The sequence below is a fragment of the Epargyreus clarus genome, unplaced genomic scaffold (assembly GCF_041222505.1).
Source record: "Epargyreus clarus isolate Ecla_fem2 unplaced genomic scaffold, WU_Ecla_fem_2.2 ptg000017l, whole genome shotgun sequence".
Classification (NCBI taxonomy): domain Eukaryota; kingdom Metazoa; phylum Arthropoda; class Insecta; order Lepidoptera; family Hesperiidae; genus Epargyreus; species Epargyreus clarus.
Genome location: NW_027332225.1, coordinates 5,834,390 through 5,850,493, shown reverse-complemented (window position 1 = coordinate 5,850,493; position 16,104 = coordinate 5,834,390). Strand labels below are relative to the sequence as shown.

The following is a 16,104-nucleotide window of genomic DNA, read 5'->3' as shown; positions in this document are numbered from 1 at the left end:
TCGGATCATGTCGGATGATATCAATGACAGATGCTTTGACATTACAGATTACATAAGGATTCCATTATTGTTATTCTATGGTCAACATCGTTCCAGTTTTATTTATATCAATATTATCAATCATTTTTGTATATGTTAGAATTCACAGTTTATTTATCTTTGTCTGTCTGTGTACAAAAAAAAGTTAGAACGTCAAGTCGAAATTGAAATTTTGTTCATTTTGTCAAATTTTGATTTGAATTTCATGCAGTTGGTTGATTGGGTTCCTTTAGTTCGTGATTTTTTGTAATTTATCAAGTCTTGGAACTGTTGATTGACTTCGCATATAATGCATCAATGATAATGCGGGATAAAATTGATATGGAATGGCTAGTAAAGAAATTAAGTGACAAATAAATTTAAAGCCACAAGTTTTGTAAGAATTGTACACGATGGAGGAACCGATATTACGTTATGAAAAAATAGATTTCTTAGGTGAAGGGCAGGTACGATTTATCTTTGTCTAAAAGTATTGTTACACTTCTTTCTTTCATTATAAATTTGAAAGTCATAATAGTAACCTATTGTAATATTGAGAGGTTTATAAACGTGCATTATTCGTTGTGCATATTAAAACATTTTCATAGTACAATGCGTCTTTATAAATGATTTAACTTCTGTACTACTGAAGATGAAGTACTAATATTATTTTAAAGTTACAAGTTCTTTCTTAAAATGACCCATCATAGTAGGTTATACAATGACAATTCTTAAAGTAAACTGCAACAGTAACCTCTAATAGTAAGTGATAACTCTGAGGTTTAAAAAGCTTGGAAAAAACTATGTTATCATGTGTTTAGAGCAAATTTTATTTTTATGATATATGCATCTTCTCAGTGATTGGTGTTAAGGATGCAAAATCTAAGAATCTGTACTGAGTACTGTGGCCTAAATCTTTTCGACAAGGAAACTATGTCTGGCAGACCTGCACTGCCAGACATAGTTCTGCACCAGATTTTGCAACTATGTATAAAACAATTTTATTGTTTCAGTTTGCAACAGTATACAAGGCTAGAGATGTAAAAACTGACAAGATTGTGGCTGTGAAAAAAATTAAAATTGGATCTCGTCTGGAGGCTCAGGATGGTATCAACAGAACTGCTCTTCGGGAGATTAAACTTTTGCAAGAACTACAACACATTAACCTGATTGGATTATTGGGTGCTTTACAGTTGTTTATTTATTATCAAATAAATTATGGATATAAAATATAATATATACAATGATACATTAATATAAAAGTGATTAAGACATTGACATAAATATCTAAACATTAATACCACAAATTGGGTATAAACAAACAATATAAATTATTAATTTAGCAATATTTTTTGAACCCAAAGTAAAATTTGTGTTATGTATTAGGTACACCTTCTTTTGATGCCTTTTTTCTGAAAAAAGCCACCAATTACCACATTAATACCATTAAATTAATACCACAAATTGGGTATAAACAAACAATATAAATGATTAATTTAGCAATATTCTTTGAACCCAAAGTAAAATTTGTGTTTATGTATTAGGTACACCTTCTTTTGATGCCTTTTTTTTTTGATGATCTTGTGGTATTTAATTTTTTTGTGTTATTTCTGTATTTTAGATGTGTTTGGACAAAAATCAAATGTTTCTTTAGTGTTTGACTTTATGGATACGGACTTAGAAATAATAGTTAAGGACAATACTATAGTACTTACTCCAGCCAATGTTAAGGCTTATATGATTATGACTTTAAAAGGTAAGATTTCTGATTGTTATTTTACTTATTGTTAGTTAAGATTTCTGATAGTGACACTTAACAACAATATAATGATTTTTTTAAATCAGAAAAACAGATATCCAATCCAAAGTAATCCATCAACTTATCCAACTATCCACTACTTATTTTTCATTATAATATTCATTTTATGTTTTATTTTGACTATACCATTATGATTTATTCCAGGCTTAGAATATTTGCATCAAAATTGGATCCTTCATAGGGATTTGAAGCCCAATAACCTGCTTATCAATAGGGAAGGAATCCTCAAGATTGGTGATTTTGGTCTTGCCAAAGCATTTGGATCACCAACCAGAATCAACACTCATCAAGTAGTTACAAGATGGTATAGGTAAGTCATGGAGAGTTATTTCTAAATAAAGATTTTATAATGTAAGATAAAACATGCAAGAATGGTTTCTATTCATTTTATTAAATATTCTAATTGTTGAAAATTTTAACCTAGAAAAATTATACCTATTTTTTCCAAATTTTATTAGGACTGTGCTGTCTACACATATTATTGTAATAATCAATCAATGTCTTAAAAACAGTCTTGGAAGTTAAATACATATAAATAAGTTAAATACATATAAAATAATGGAAACAAATTAATACTATACATAATTCACAATACTAAAAAGATTTAAATGTATCTTAACCAAATTTTTAATTTCAGATCTCCAGAACTTTTATTTGGTGCTCGCCAATATGGCACAGGGGTGGATATGTGGGCAGTAGGGTGTATACTGGCAGAACTCTTACTCAGGGTGCCATTTCTACCTGGAGAATCTGATCTCGATCAGCTCTCGCGTATCTTTCAAGTTTTTGGTACACCCACAGAGGAAAATTGGCCTGTAAGTATAATATCTATTACAGATAAATATTTACTCAACCACTACATAGCTAAATCGCTATTAAACCTGTTCATAAACAATTCTTCTTCGAACTTCCATTAACGTAAAAAATATAACACATTCAAAATTCAAGGGCCAATGATTTTGGATTATTCATTTGGTTTTTATCATGCTTGTTTTTGCTTTGGAATGTTAAAACACCTTGGTTTTGTTTGCAGGGAGTCAAGAGCCTCTCGGACTATGTCGTGTTCAAGCAGTTCCCGCCGCAGCAGCTGCGGCATATCTTCAGCGCAGCGTCCGACGATCTGCTTCACCTATTGGATAGCTTGCTCTCTCTGTATCCGCCACGGCGGTGCGATTGCACGCAGGCGTTGCAGATGTCCTACTTTAGGTATGTATAAAAAATATATAGATTACGCCCACAATTCCGCGGAGACTAGATTGAGCTAAACAAGTGATAAAGATAAGTAAAATGCCCTCCATATAAACCAAATTATAGGGCGATAGGTCAAGCAGTGGACTTTAACAATCTTATATACTTTCATATTAAATATACCAACATCCATTTTAATATATTATTATGTATGTCATTATATTTATTTTGCTTTTATTATCTCTTGCAGTAACAAACCAGCGCCAACCGTCGGTTCTAAGCTGCCCATGCCATCAAGCATATCCAAAATAGAGGTCGAGAAGCCATCACTCAAAAGAAAACTTCTTGAAAACATTGATGGAGGTTCCTTAGCAAAAAGACTTCAATTTTGATGCTCTGGCCAGACAATACAACATTCAATGACACTGCCATTTATTAGTACAATTACACATGTGCAATTTTGATAAAGCAAAATATTTTTGTTGTATAAATTATCAATTGTGACATTAAGAAGGGATTAGTAAATGTGTTCTAATTGTAAATGCATAAAGCAGGACTTTAAACATCCAGCTGACAAATATTTTAAATTGTAATAAGTTTAACGTAATCAGATTTTAAAATATATATTTCGTACATAATATATATTGTTTTTCACTTTTTTAAACCTAAGAGTGTAGGAAGCGTCAATATAATTTGTATCAATGCTAACGCCAGAAGCGCACGAACGCGCCGTGCGCCCGCCGCACTTTTATATACCCCAGGCGGACGTGCCATGCCTGTGGGCTCTGTTCATATTATTTTGTATTACAACCGCATGAGCAGGCACCTGCTTCAGTTTTGGACGTCCTAAATTACACTTTAGTACTAATTTTTGAAATTGCTGTATCGATTTGAGGATCACCTTAGGTTGGACCTGGTAAGGATAATTTTTGAATGCTTTGATAATCTACACTAATATTATAAAGAGGAAAACTTTGTTTGTTTGTTTGTTGTAATGAATAGGCTAAAAAACTACTGGACCAATTTTAAAAATTCTTTCACCATTCGAAAGCTACATTATCCACGAGTAACATAGGCTATATGTTATATGAAATATATTTGATAAATAGATTATGAGGCAGTACAAAGTTAGCCGGGTCGGCTAGTTGTAAATAAAAAACAACAAGTAAAGATGACAACTTTTTTACTTCGAAAACTATCATTGTACAAAGAAGCATGATTAAAATTACATTTGACATAGGAACGTGCACTGATTAACCGGCAAACTCAGAATTAATATGGACCGGAAATATATATCGCTATGAATAAAATGAATGCTTTGTTTCTTCTTTCTTCCTCCGCATATTACATAATCTGCGCGAAAAAAAAAAATATTTAAATATGTATTATAATCCTCGCCAAACTGCTAGTCCGTTCCGAAGTTGTTGCGAGCAGGTATAATCATACAATTTGCTATGGCAACGCGACTCATTTATATTTCAGAGCGGACTAGCAGTTTGGCGCGGACTATAACAGTATAAAATATTTATTTTACATATTCTTCAGTTGATTCATAAAACTTACCTACAAGATGGCCCCGTTCATTTTAAAATTTATTTAAAAATATTTTCTCTTTTTCCTTTACAAATAATTTCATTTCTTCTTAATTTGATTTATTACATACAATTTTTATTAATGTTTTAGTTTGATTATTTCTGTAAAAAATATACAAAAATAGATATTTAAAGATAAAGAAATTAAATTTTGAAGCCAGATAAATATGTGTGTGTATTACCTAAATGGGTAATCGTAAGTTGTATGAAACAAAGAAGAATATTTGATCTAACTCTGTATGTAAGCAGTTTGTAATTTTTATGATAAAGGAAGTTAATTAGTAAGAAATTACCTTAGATGTATTAGACACCACGGACAGCCTGCCGTACACGCCGTATTTACGTTCGTCTTCAGGTCGTAACGTTCCCATTTTTTTCATTACTAGATATATCTGTGAAATAATAATTTTGACGTCTAATTGCTGATCTAATCCATAATATTTAAATCAATCACGATTAACCTTAAAAATTATACAAACAGATTTATGTGACCTAATATACTTTATTATAGTTATAAATAGGAATTCATTGCATCTTATGAACCGCTGATAATTTAATTCGTTTCACAAAAATAACATACATACGTAAAAAAAAACATACTATCAAACGACACAATGTGCTACTTGAAACATTGCCCCGTCCTTTCTACTTAAAACAGTTTGACTAAACTGCCAAGAATGACCAAGATACAGAAAATCCTGTCGATCAAATCTAAATCATATTGTAACCGTACCTGTTCTAGCATCCCGTAGCTCCGGATGAGGAAGTCCCGCTGCGCTAGCAGGTTGACCCGCTCCCGCTCCTCCTTCTCCACGATGGGGTCCGGTTCGAACGAGCACACCACGTACGGTGGCTTTATTTCTTTTTCAACAGGCTGAAAAAAGTAATTTAACTGTAGAAGTGGATCTTGTGGAGTTCCTGTTGAAATGACAACTCACGGTGAAGGTCCATTATGGGATATGAGTTAATGATATAGCTCTCAAGACAGATATGGTGTAATATTATTTGATATTGACGCATCGTAAATGTAAAACCTAAAATAGCACAATTTTATTGTATCTATTTATATTTTGAATATGTTGCTTATTCGTTATTTTATTTCTTCTACTCATTTATTACTCACAGACTGATATCGTACACTTATTTAATTTATTAAATAAATAATTAAGAAACTAAAAAAACACGCTTTTATTGCTAATCGAACTAAAAACTAGAAAATAATTTATAATGACAAAGAGTTTAAGAGTAAAGAGTTTCAATTCAGAGTAAAAAGCCTGGGGTGCTTGATATTTCAAATGTTACAATCATTGTATTGACATTTATCTATGAGAAAATAGTTATGAACCACAGTAAAATGCACCCCACACTATTTATTCTGAATTGAATTTCTTTACTCTTAAACTCTTTGTCGTTATAATATAAATATATTTTTAGTCGGAATAGCAATAAAAGTGTGTTTCTATAGTTTTTTATTTTTTAATCTGTGACAAACTCATAAATTGGGGAATTAATTAATCAAATAAGGATAAGGGGAAACTGTTATCAAATTATTGCATTGTCATCGGTGCAATGTTTCAAATTAATCAGAGTTGTGGAAATTGGGGAAAATTATGGTCAAAGATTCCGTTACATACATGCATACATAGATAGATACAACCCAAGCTAATAAAAGCGTGTTAAAAAAGTGATTACGATATGCTTCTGGACTAAAGTAGAACGGTATTCACTATATTATATGAGGAACTTACAGCGTTTTGCGTGGCCGAGGGCTTGGTGGAGAGCTTGACCTTGTCCTTGTCGGCGTCCTTGCGCTTGTCGCGGTCGCGCGGGCGCGCGCGCGGCGCGGCGGCGGGCGCGCACGTGCCGGCCTCGTCCGCCGCCTTCTTCTCTGCTTCCTTCGCCGGCTTCGGCTGCGACGGCTTCTTCAGCGCCTCCGCTTTCGCTTTTGTTTGCTAAGGGCATAGATTAGTAAAGATTACTCACTCCTAACAAGAAAATGTAACCAGATTTGACTATTGAAATGTCTTTTTTCGTGTTTGAAAAATATTAAAAAAATGTAGTTTTTAGGTCATTTACGAATGACTGTCCCTGTAGTTCCGGGACTAAAATACGGTATTCCCTGCCTGTCGTAAGAGGCGACTAAAAGCGGGCTTCCGGGGTTGCGGGCGGCAAGAGTGGGAGCTCGAACCGCCCGGCCAGCGGCCCCGGGAAGGACGACGGTATGTGTGGTCGCACACCGAATGGTGTGGCGAGCGTCAAGCTCGCCTGGGCGGAGCCCGACGGGGCAAAGCGCTAAGAGGTCTCCGGTTGCGCTCCTTTGGAGATCCCGGAGCCCTCTACGCAGCGCAGAGGACGGCCACCGGGGGGGTTTTAGTGCGGTAAAAATCCCACATAACCCGGCGTCGCTCCCACGTTGTCGGGTACCTTTTGAAGGTTTCCCCCTCGATAACAAAAAAAAAAAGGTCATTTACGAATGAAACGATATTTGTCTGCACTTTTTCTTTGATTTCGTGTTTTTCCACGTCTTATCTGCACATGTCGGCATTGTTCCGCGTAAATTACACTATGACAGCCATTAAACGGCTGACACATTTGTCAGCCGTTTAAGCCCTTTAATGGCTTCCTTCAATTAAAAGGCAGTAAGTTATCTATCCTTATCTATGTTTACGTGGTGGTTCAAGCCTTCAGTAAATGTGGAATTCGAGAAACAAATATGCAAAATGTTTTGCAAGTTTACGTTTATCAAATGACCTGTCTTGTATTAAGTTCGATTTTTGTTACAATTATTTAGTTTTTAGTTTAACCATATCAAATATAAATAAATGAACAATATAAAACATAACATGTAACATTAGTTTTAAAGTAGAATTAATATTGAAGGTTCAAAGTAGTTTCCAATAAAAAAATACCACTAATCTTTAAGTTTATCTTGAGATTATTTTTTTGAGAGCAATTAATATAACAAACTGTTAATCCAATAACTTTTTAATTAATAAAGAAAAGTCTCCTCTCCGAACGAAAGAGAACAGCATAGACAATTTCAGACACACCAACTAGATTACATTGCAAGTGTAATGATAAGTATAACAATATTTTAATATACTATCGTATAATTAGTTGGTTACCAGAAATTCTTCCCGTTGTATCCTTGTGCAGTCGCCGCGGGCGCGCGAGGACGCCGTGCCGGAGTACAGCGAGCCCGACGGCTGCTGGAACAGCGACGCGTACTGCTCGCCCACGGGGTACACCCGCCTTCGCACACGACATCATCATCATCAACAACCCATTACTGTCCTACTGCTGGGCAGGGGTTTCCTCTCATAATGAGAAGGATTAGGCCATAGTCCACCACGCTGGCCAAGTGCGTATTGGTAGACTTCACATACCTTTGAGATTTTTTTTTATAAATCTCTCAAGTATGCAGGTTTCCTCGCGATGTTTTCCTTCACCGTTTAAGCAAGTGATAATTAATTTCTAATACGCACATAACTTTGAAAAATCAGAGGTGCGTGCTTAGGATTCGAACCTTGGACTCCTCGATCGAGAGGCCGTGTTTCTTAACCACTAGGCTATCACTGCTATGATTGATTAAACGAGGGACAAGCTTAGGTATTTTTGAAAAGCAGGAAAGCTTTTAAGCTTATAACAGTCAACTTATGCTTAGCGTAGAGTACCAGTAGGATGAACATTTGCCAGTATTTTTTCATGTTATACGCTCTAATTAAGGGGGAAGGGCGGTCCGCCTGGGCCCCCTGTACTTGGGCAAACAGTTGCTATCAAACCATTATTGAAATACCTATACGTATTTGTCGGCGAATGAGTCTAAGTGACATTTGTAATTTTATAAAATCAAATCAACTTTTTACACCGGGGGCGTCCAAACTTTCCGTTCCGGGCCTCCAACTACCTTAGTCCGCCACTGGTTTTATACAAGAAAATTTCGACATAACACCATATAACGCCTCCGATAAGATTATATAACTGCTAATAATAGGAACAGCTCGCTTAACGTTTCCTTAGCGTAGAAATTAGCCACGGTCACCTATCCAATTTTCGAACAGTATAGAGATTACTTGACATTGTAAATTCATTACAACTTATAGAAGCCGCAAATCAAGGTGCACTTTGATTACCTAAAATTGCCTAAGTGCGTTTCCTCCCACTGAATTTGTGTCTGCCATGGACTTTTCTCGGGTTCCTTTTCTTCAGTTGGTGTGAACTCTGCAAATCTGTAAATGAATAATCTTTGAATTCTGATCTTAGATTAGTCAATCTGTGTATGGATTGTACAAAAATTATAATTTACACTTTAAGTAATATTATTTGCGCTGAAAAAGAATCTTTCTATTGAAGCTTGTGATGTGATTGTCTCTCGATTTATAACTTTTCATATAACATCACTTAACATTGTTGTGAAGGCCAGAAAAAGGCTTCTTAATGGTTCCACATTCGAATTATGAAGAGTTCCATCACTTTTTTTATATTGGCTTCAGTTTAGTCTCACTTGTTAGTCTGCAGCAAGCGATCCCGTATCCGCTTGCGATCCTCCTCGAGCACGCGCTTCTTGTCGCACTGCCAGATGTTGAGCATCGTGAACGTGTCCGTCAGCAGGCTCTCCTTCACCTCGCGATCCAGCTGCGTGTCCGTGTGGAAACTCGGAGAGTGATTGACCTGCGAATATGAATAAATTGATAGCACAAAAAAGCTAAATTAATGCAACCCAACTCAGAACCTTATCTTAGTAATTTACTTACAAGTAATAATAAGTTGGTAGCGTAAAAATAGTTAATGCTAAGGGCTCAGAAGTTTAGGATTTGCTTCTAACTTAAGACTAACCTAACAAAATTTCTGTCGTAGCACAAGTTTCTTTTTTTAATTTATATCGGCAAAAGCTTGTTTATTTTGACCCTTTATAATATAAATGCAAAACAATATTATACATACCTCCAATATGAAGGGGTGTAGCTTGTGATCTAGGAGAATATCGAAGCCGAGGATTTCAAAACAAGCGTGTACCTGAAAGATGAAAATATATTGATAAAAAAACAAACAAAGTATTAATGAATATAATTTACTAATAATTAAGTATATAAGTAATTACTAAGTAACAAGATCAATAAAACATATGAATATGAACCTAAGATAATGATTTACTATAACACAATCAACTCTTATTAGCTATCTAATTTAATTTTCTACAAGGGTTAGAAATTTTGACTAAGTGGAAAGCGAAAGAGCTATTCAAACTAGATTTACATATGTATGTAAAGTGGCATATATTTGTAAGAGTATATGAATGATTAATAACTACTTAATCTGATAAGTACGACACGACACTGCTTGCTATAATATTATTCAATGAGTAAAATGCTGATAAAGCTATCACAACATTTAGAGATTTTAAAAAGAACATGTATGTAAGGATGTAAATATCAACAAAATATTCTGTAAATTATTTTTATATTTTAAAATCTCTCACAAACAATACAGCGTAATTAAGTAGGTATTTAGTATATAAAGTATAATTTGCGCCAAACTGCTAGTCCGCTCTGAAGTTGTTGCGAGGAGGTGTATACATACAATTTGCTATGGCGACGCGACTCATTTCTATATTCAGAGCGGACTAGCAGTTTGGCGCGAACTATACATTCTTAAATCTCTAAACATTGTGAAACAGACAAGTTAGGTCAGAACCATGTCGTGCGAGGGGAAGCATGCGTGGTAGCTGTGCTTGAGGATCGGCCACGCGGATATGATCGTCTTCACGATCACCTGGTCGATGGAGTGCCACAGCCGGTCCAGATCGATGCCTTGCGACAACAGGATCTTGTTCAACGTCGATATCTTCCTGGTATTCCAGGGTTGTAGGTTTAACAAGCTATTCTTAAAACAATGTGCTACCCCTACTTCATATGTTGAAAATAAATCATATATGGAGGTATTTGATGATCAATGTATCTCAATATTTGTTGATATATCGTGCAGAATGTCCAATGAATGAATGATGAATGACCCCCAGCCAAATTACTGGAAATCTGGGTGTCTGAATTTGTTTATGAGTTGGGGATTGAAAACCACCACACCTAATTTTACAGTGGGGCTATTATAAGTTTATAAGTGGGCCTATAGTAAATGTTCAAATTAACTTTAGAAGGTGGTAGAACCCTTTGTGGTTCGACTCCGGCGGCACCACCGCCACACCTATTTCTACCTAATAACTGCAGTGTTAGGCGCTGCTGTGTTCCGGTTTGAAGGGTGTGGTAAGGGAGACAGACTTTTCCGAGGCGTTCCAGCTTAGTCCTCAGGGGTAGCAGCGCATCTGTGGCTGACCTTAGGTAGGAATATCTAATCTTATCTGGGGTTGATTACAGATGTCCATGGGCGGCAGTAGCCACTTACCATCAGGTGGACTGCAAGCTCGTCTGCTACTCCAATATTATAAAAAAAAAAAAAACTTCTTCCATACCTTTTACTGCCAGCTTCAGAATCATAAACGTAAGTACGACTGTGTTTATTTAATGCATAATTAGTGAGATGCATGAAAACATTTGTTGTATTGTTGACATTGGGGTCTGCATATCTGCTAGTGGCAAATCTGGAAAATACGAAACATTATAATTATGTCTAGTATAAAGTAATCTTACACCTTAAATAAGTTCACATTAATTAATAAAGTAAATTATCTCATTACTCTTAATATTATGATAACACTGGCCTAGTTGTTTTTAGTTATAGGTAAGAAATTAAGAAATAAATTTGTATTACCTTACAAGTCCTTCATTATACACGAAAATTCTAAGTGGATCACATGATGTTATAAGTGTGTATACTCTTATATCAAATTTATAACCATCAACCAGGTAAGGCTTTGATAGATAAACCTAAAACAACCATTATATTTAAAAAGGGACGTAAATCAATGAGACTTAAACTATTAATTAATACATGGAGATTGTCAACTAGGCTTGTCATCTGATAATTTAACTATGTATATTAAAAAGATATTCATGAATCATTAGCATAATTTACTGCTAAGAGTTACTGTATTTCCACAACAATAACCAATAGACCGCAAGAAAATATTTTAAATATATCTATACTAAATACAATACTGAAGGATCTTTAGATATACAAAATTTATTTTATTAGTATTTTAGTAGATACTATTAGACATGTTTATATTAAATCTTACCTGACAAATCAGCTTATCAGTAGGCTTGATGTCTTTTAATGATTTAGTCAAATATATGCCACGACCCTGACTGCCGCATTCTGGTTTTATTATGAATGTCTTATTTTTCCGTGATTTGCTGTAGTTTAAGGCTTCACCAAAACTGTAAAAATGTTTTGTTAAATTAGGAACATACAAGATGCAGGCTATAAAAAGTACAGGCATATTAAATAACTCACTCAGCAGGCAGGCACCATGTTTTTGGAAAAAAGTTGTATTCCTTTGGATATATTTTCTGCATTCTATTCAAATTTCTTGCAAGAAGATCCTTTCTGAAATAAATTGTAACAGATGTTGTTTTAAATTTGTATGTAATAAAGACTAAGGCAAACTTTAAAACTAAAATAATTTTAATTAGGCAAATAAGTAAACATTATCTCATCAGAAAAACCAATTAAATGTCATCATTGTTTTATCTCAGATCCAACTAAATATTTACCATGTCTCTGTTTTAATAGGAAAATAATTTTATATAAAACTTTTAATTAATAAACACAGTTGTGTTCAATAGACAACTCTATGCCTAGTCAAAGTTTATCAGTTGTTTATATTAACATATAATATAATTATTATTTACCTGCAAATCTCTAGCATTCCAGGAAAATGGTTAATGCGCTGAAACCTCTTCATCTCCTTAGCTCTCTCAACTGAAACACTCATGTCAGTCCAGTAGAAGTTCCAGGCATCTTCCTCAGACACTTCACGCATACCAAATGCACTGGCAACTTTTCTTATAGACTCATAGCGGCAGTTGGTTAGACATATTGATATTTGAGATCTAAAAAATAATGTTTCTTCAGTATTTGTTCTTAATCAATTAAATATGATTTACTTATTGTATAATATATTAAATAGTTAATTTGTAAGCTTATCTAGCTAAAGTATGTAGTTTATAATTATACAGGGTGAATTTTTCAAACGGGCCTTCAGGGCCAAATCCCAAACTATAAGGATTAGCGAAAAATGCTGAAAGGAGTTACGAGGCCGATTTTGATAAAAAATAAAACTGCATCATTACACTTTTTAAATATCTTTTTCCCTACCCGGGAATCGAACGAGTTTATTTTGGAAAAAAATACACCCTCTATATTATTCCACTATCTGATAGTGTTGCTTATAGGGATCAAAATCTGGGAAGTAATGTTATGTGACAAATTAAAGAAAAAGGAAAATTTTTGAAGAAAATACATATTTTTTCATACCTTGGCATACTAATCCTTAAGGATTATACATAACATATGACTTATGTATAATTCTTTAGGACTATACATAAGTGATAACATTGAAGAATTTGTTGGTTAATCAACTAATTCTTCGATGTTATGGCCATGACAAACGGCTTAGTATGAGAAAGTAATAGGTTGGCAATTATGTTCCCGCCGTTTTTAGGATTTACTTTTTAATAAAAACAGATAAGTGATTAATTAGTAAATTCTTAATTTTGTTGTTGTTTGCAACTTCGTTTCAACGTTGAATATGATTTTCAATATCTGTTTGTTAAGTAATCACTCGGATTTGACTCGAAAAAGTCATTCTCGCAAATTGTCAACTTTACACCTGTATTAAACGAAACTCTATTATAATGTTACAATGGTACAAGTTGAAAATCTATTATAATGGTCCTCAAAATAATCTTAACTAAGTCGAACATAAAAATATAAATTCTTGGAGAACAAAACGTCCGCTTTCGAATGATTTGAAATATTAGGCCAAAAAATGTTTAAATTAATGAATGGCGGAAACTTAACTGCCAAATTATTATGAAAAAAATTGAATTTTCTCAAAAATAAGGCTTTTCCTTTACTTTGTCATTTATCATTACTTCCCAGAATTTGATCCTTATAAGCAACACTATGAGATGGTGGAATAATATAGAGGGTGTATTTTTTTTCAAAATGAACTCGTTCGATTCCCGGCTAGGGAAAAAGATATTTTAAAAAACTAATGATGCAGTTTTAGTTTTTATCAAAATCGGCCTCGTAACTCCTTTCAGCATTTTTCGATAATCCTCATAGTTTCGGATTTAGCCCTGAAGGCCCGTTTTAAAAATTCACCCTGTATAATTAAATATAATTTGACCTTTCTTTATTAATTGTTAAAAAACTCTACAAATTAATATGTAAGATAAAATATTGCATGCATAATTCAAGATATACTTCAGTATTAGAATTATATATCTTGTTATATGTAAAATTAAATACCTCCATAGATACTGCACATTGGACGGATGCCAAATGACTTGTTTGCTTACAATGTAATCAAAAACAATTTGTTAATCCTACAAGACTTCATTTTGGCAAATATTAAATAGATATTTACCTCTTTCTTTTCTTTTTCTTGCGTGTGGTTTCTATAGGTATTATGGGGGCAGCACGGGAGGTTGGTTGTGATGTATCATCTTCACCATATAGTTTTGCATCATAATTTTTCATCAATAGGGATGTTATGTTTTCAGCCGTTTCTTCATTAGATAATCTTTCTGATGCAATTTTGTCGTCTTAAATTATAAAATACTATTTCATGTACATATACAGTGTAAACTCCATGTAACGTCACTCGATTTAACGACAAACTCTCTAATGCGTCGAAAACAATTGGCGTAGTTGGTTTAGCTTGTATTCCATACAATGATACACTCTACATAGCATTACACCCACTCTCAATAACGACCACAATTAAACAAAAAGTACCTTTTAAGTTGCTAAAATTAGTAACAACTGCGCACCTGTGTACGTTCTTTTGTCGCTTTATTATCTTAGCCCGCAATAAACTCGTCTGTCGGCATCATGCATACGAAACTTTCTAAGAAATTCGTTCTTTTGTTTACAAATTGGATTGCTTGCACAAAATTATTGGAAAATTACTTCCTTTGTCACCAAGATGCCTCAATATCAGAAGATATGAATAAAATAATTAAAAAAATACAACAAAATTACTGGTGCAGCAAAAGACGTCAGACAAAAATAACAAACTACTCGCAATAGCGTTCAAATAAGATTTTTTTTTATGTACATAACTACTAACACTAGACTGAAATAAACTTTTTCTTTTTCTAATTCTGATTTTTCTTCTCTCCATTTAACGACCACTCTCTATAACGCCATAAAATGCACAGTCCCTTCAGTGCCGTTATATAGAGTTTACACTGTACTTTGAAAATAAAAAAAAATAAGGCATGTTTACAAACCCAGGTTTTTATCATGTTTTCTTTGAACAGGCACCGAACAAGTAGGCTTAGAACTACGGTGGGATAATTGGTCTTCGTCGTGTAAGAAACTTTCGGGTAATTTCAGCTAAAACAACAAATACCCATAAGGATCAAATTTGCAAACACAAACAAGATTTCCTCCGAATTATAATGTTGAAAACACTTACCTCCATTTATGATGAGTTCTTTTTTTAATTCAAAAGGTATAGTAAAAAGTTTTAGGCATTTTCAAGCATGCAATAACAATTCTCAAACAAAATATCATAAAAAAGAGACCACAATTGTACGACCGAAAATTCCGCTGTAATAAAAATAATGCACACAAAATAATAATCTCACGATGATAAACACATTTTTATTTAATATAAATACTCACTTACGTTTATTATTTACTAATTTCATAAAGAATTTGCCAGGATCATTGTCGGAATTTGTTTTTTGTTTTGTCAACCGGCTGTCAATTTTGCATGACATTGACATTAACCATACAGAAGAAAAGAAGAATTTTAAAGTAGCTAATGCAGGCCACTGATAATAAAAATAATACTCAAATGCTAAGCAGAGAATAATTTTATTTTATTGTATACTTTACTGACAATAAATATTTTCTTCAATGTGTATACGTTATCTATCTTAAGTAACGTAATTACTAGCTTTTTTATATCTGGCTAAGAACAAATCCTATTATATTAAAGCTTACATACCTTATAAGTATCTTTATGAGTATTGCTTGCATACATAGTAATATAAACTTGACCTTTTTACCCTAATAAATTTAATAGTACACAGTTACATAGGTTACAATACTCTTTGGTACACAGGAGCAAAATATAAAATATCTCAAGTGCTCTAAGATATTTGTAGTCTAGATAGTCTATAAATTCAGACTTCGGAGCGCAATGAACTAAGACAGTCGCAACACTATTCAGCCGCAAGCGTATTATGCCGTCGCCGCTACGTCTCCGGGGAACGGAGGTAGCTTGGCAGACCCATGTTAAATACCTAGGATGTAGCATCGATCGCTCGTTGCGTGTGACCCCGCAGGTGG

The 16,104-nt window shown here is 33.9% G+C and overlaps 2 protein-coding genes across 6 annotated transcripts; one reads left to right on the top strand and one right to left on the bottom strand.

Moving 5' to 3' along the window:
• Positions 1-183: 183 nt before the first annotated feature.
• On the top strand, positions 184-3,665 carry Cdk7 (Cyclin-dependent kinase 7). Its single transcript, XM_073082198.1, has 7 exons — positions 184-485; positions 1,032-1,200; positions 1,640-1,774; positions 1,982-2,147; positions 2,475-2,652; positions 2,871-3,043; positions 3,276-3,665. Exons 1-7 carry the CDS (start codon positions 432-434, stop codon positions 3,415-3,417), a joined length of 1,017 nt encoding a protein of 338 aa, XP_072938299.1. The 5' UTR covers positions 184-431; the 3' UTR covers positions 3,418-3,665.
• A 526-nt stretch (positions 3,666-4,191) lies between these two features.
• Positions 4,192-15,539, bottom strand: LOC140748985 (tubulin polyglutamylase TTLL13). 5 transcript variants are annotated; one of them, XR_012103010.1, is made up of 19 exons: positions 15,437-15,539; positions 15,224-15,357; positions 15,036-15,141; positions 14,168-14,345; positions 12,426-12,626; positions 12,028-12,120; positions 11,810-11,951; positions 11,383-11,498; positions 11,084-11,212; positions 10,312-10,465; positions 9,562-9,633; positions 9,122-9,288; positions 8,751-8,846; positions 7,743-7,869; positions 6,366-6,569; positions 5,351-5,491; positions 4,911-5,009; positions 4,589-4,719; positions 4,192-4,378 (listed from the first exon to the last, which is right to left on the bottom strand). XR_012103010.1 is itself a non-coding variant. In XM_073081982.1 (18 exons), the coding sequence occupies exons 2-18, from the start codon at positions 15,227-15,229 to the stop codon at positions 4,370-4,372; spliced, it is 2,040 nt and encodes a 679-aa protein (XP_072938083.1). In that variant the 5' UTR covers positions 15,230-15,357; positions 15,433-15,539; the 3' UTR covers positions 4,192-4,369. The 5 variants fall into 5 exon arrangements, 4 of the variants coding, with proteins under 4 accessions (XP_072938083.1, XP_072938082.1, XP_072938084.1 ...); XM_073081982.1 differs by lacking the exon at positions 4,589-4,719 and having other exon boundaries at positions 15,433-15,539; XM_073081981.1 differs by lacking the exon at positions 4,589-4,719.
• Positions 15,540-16,104: the final 565 nt, after the last annotated feature.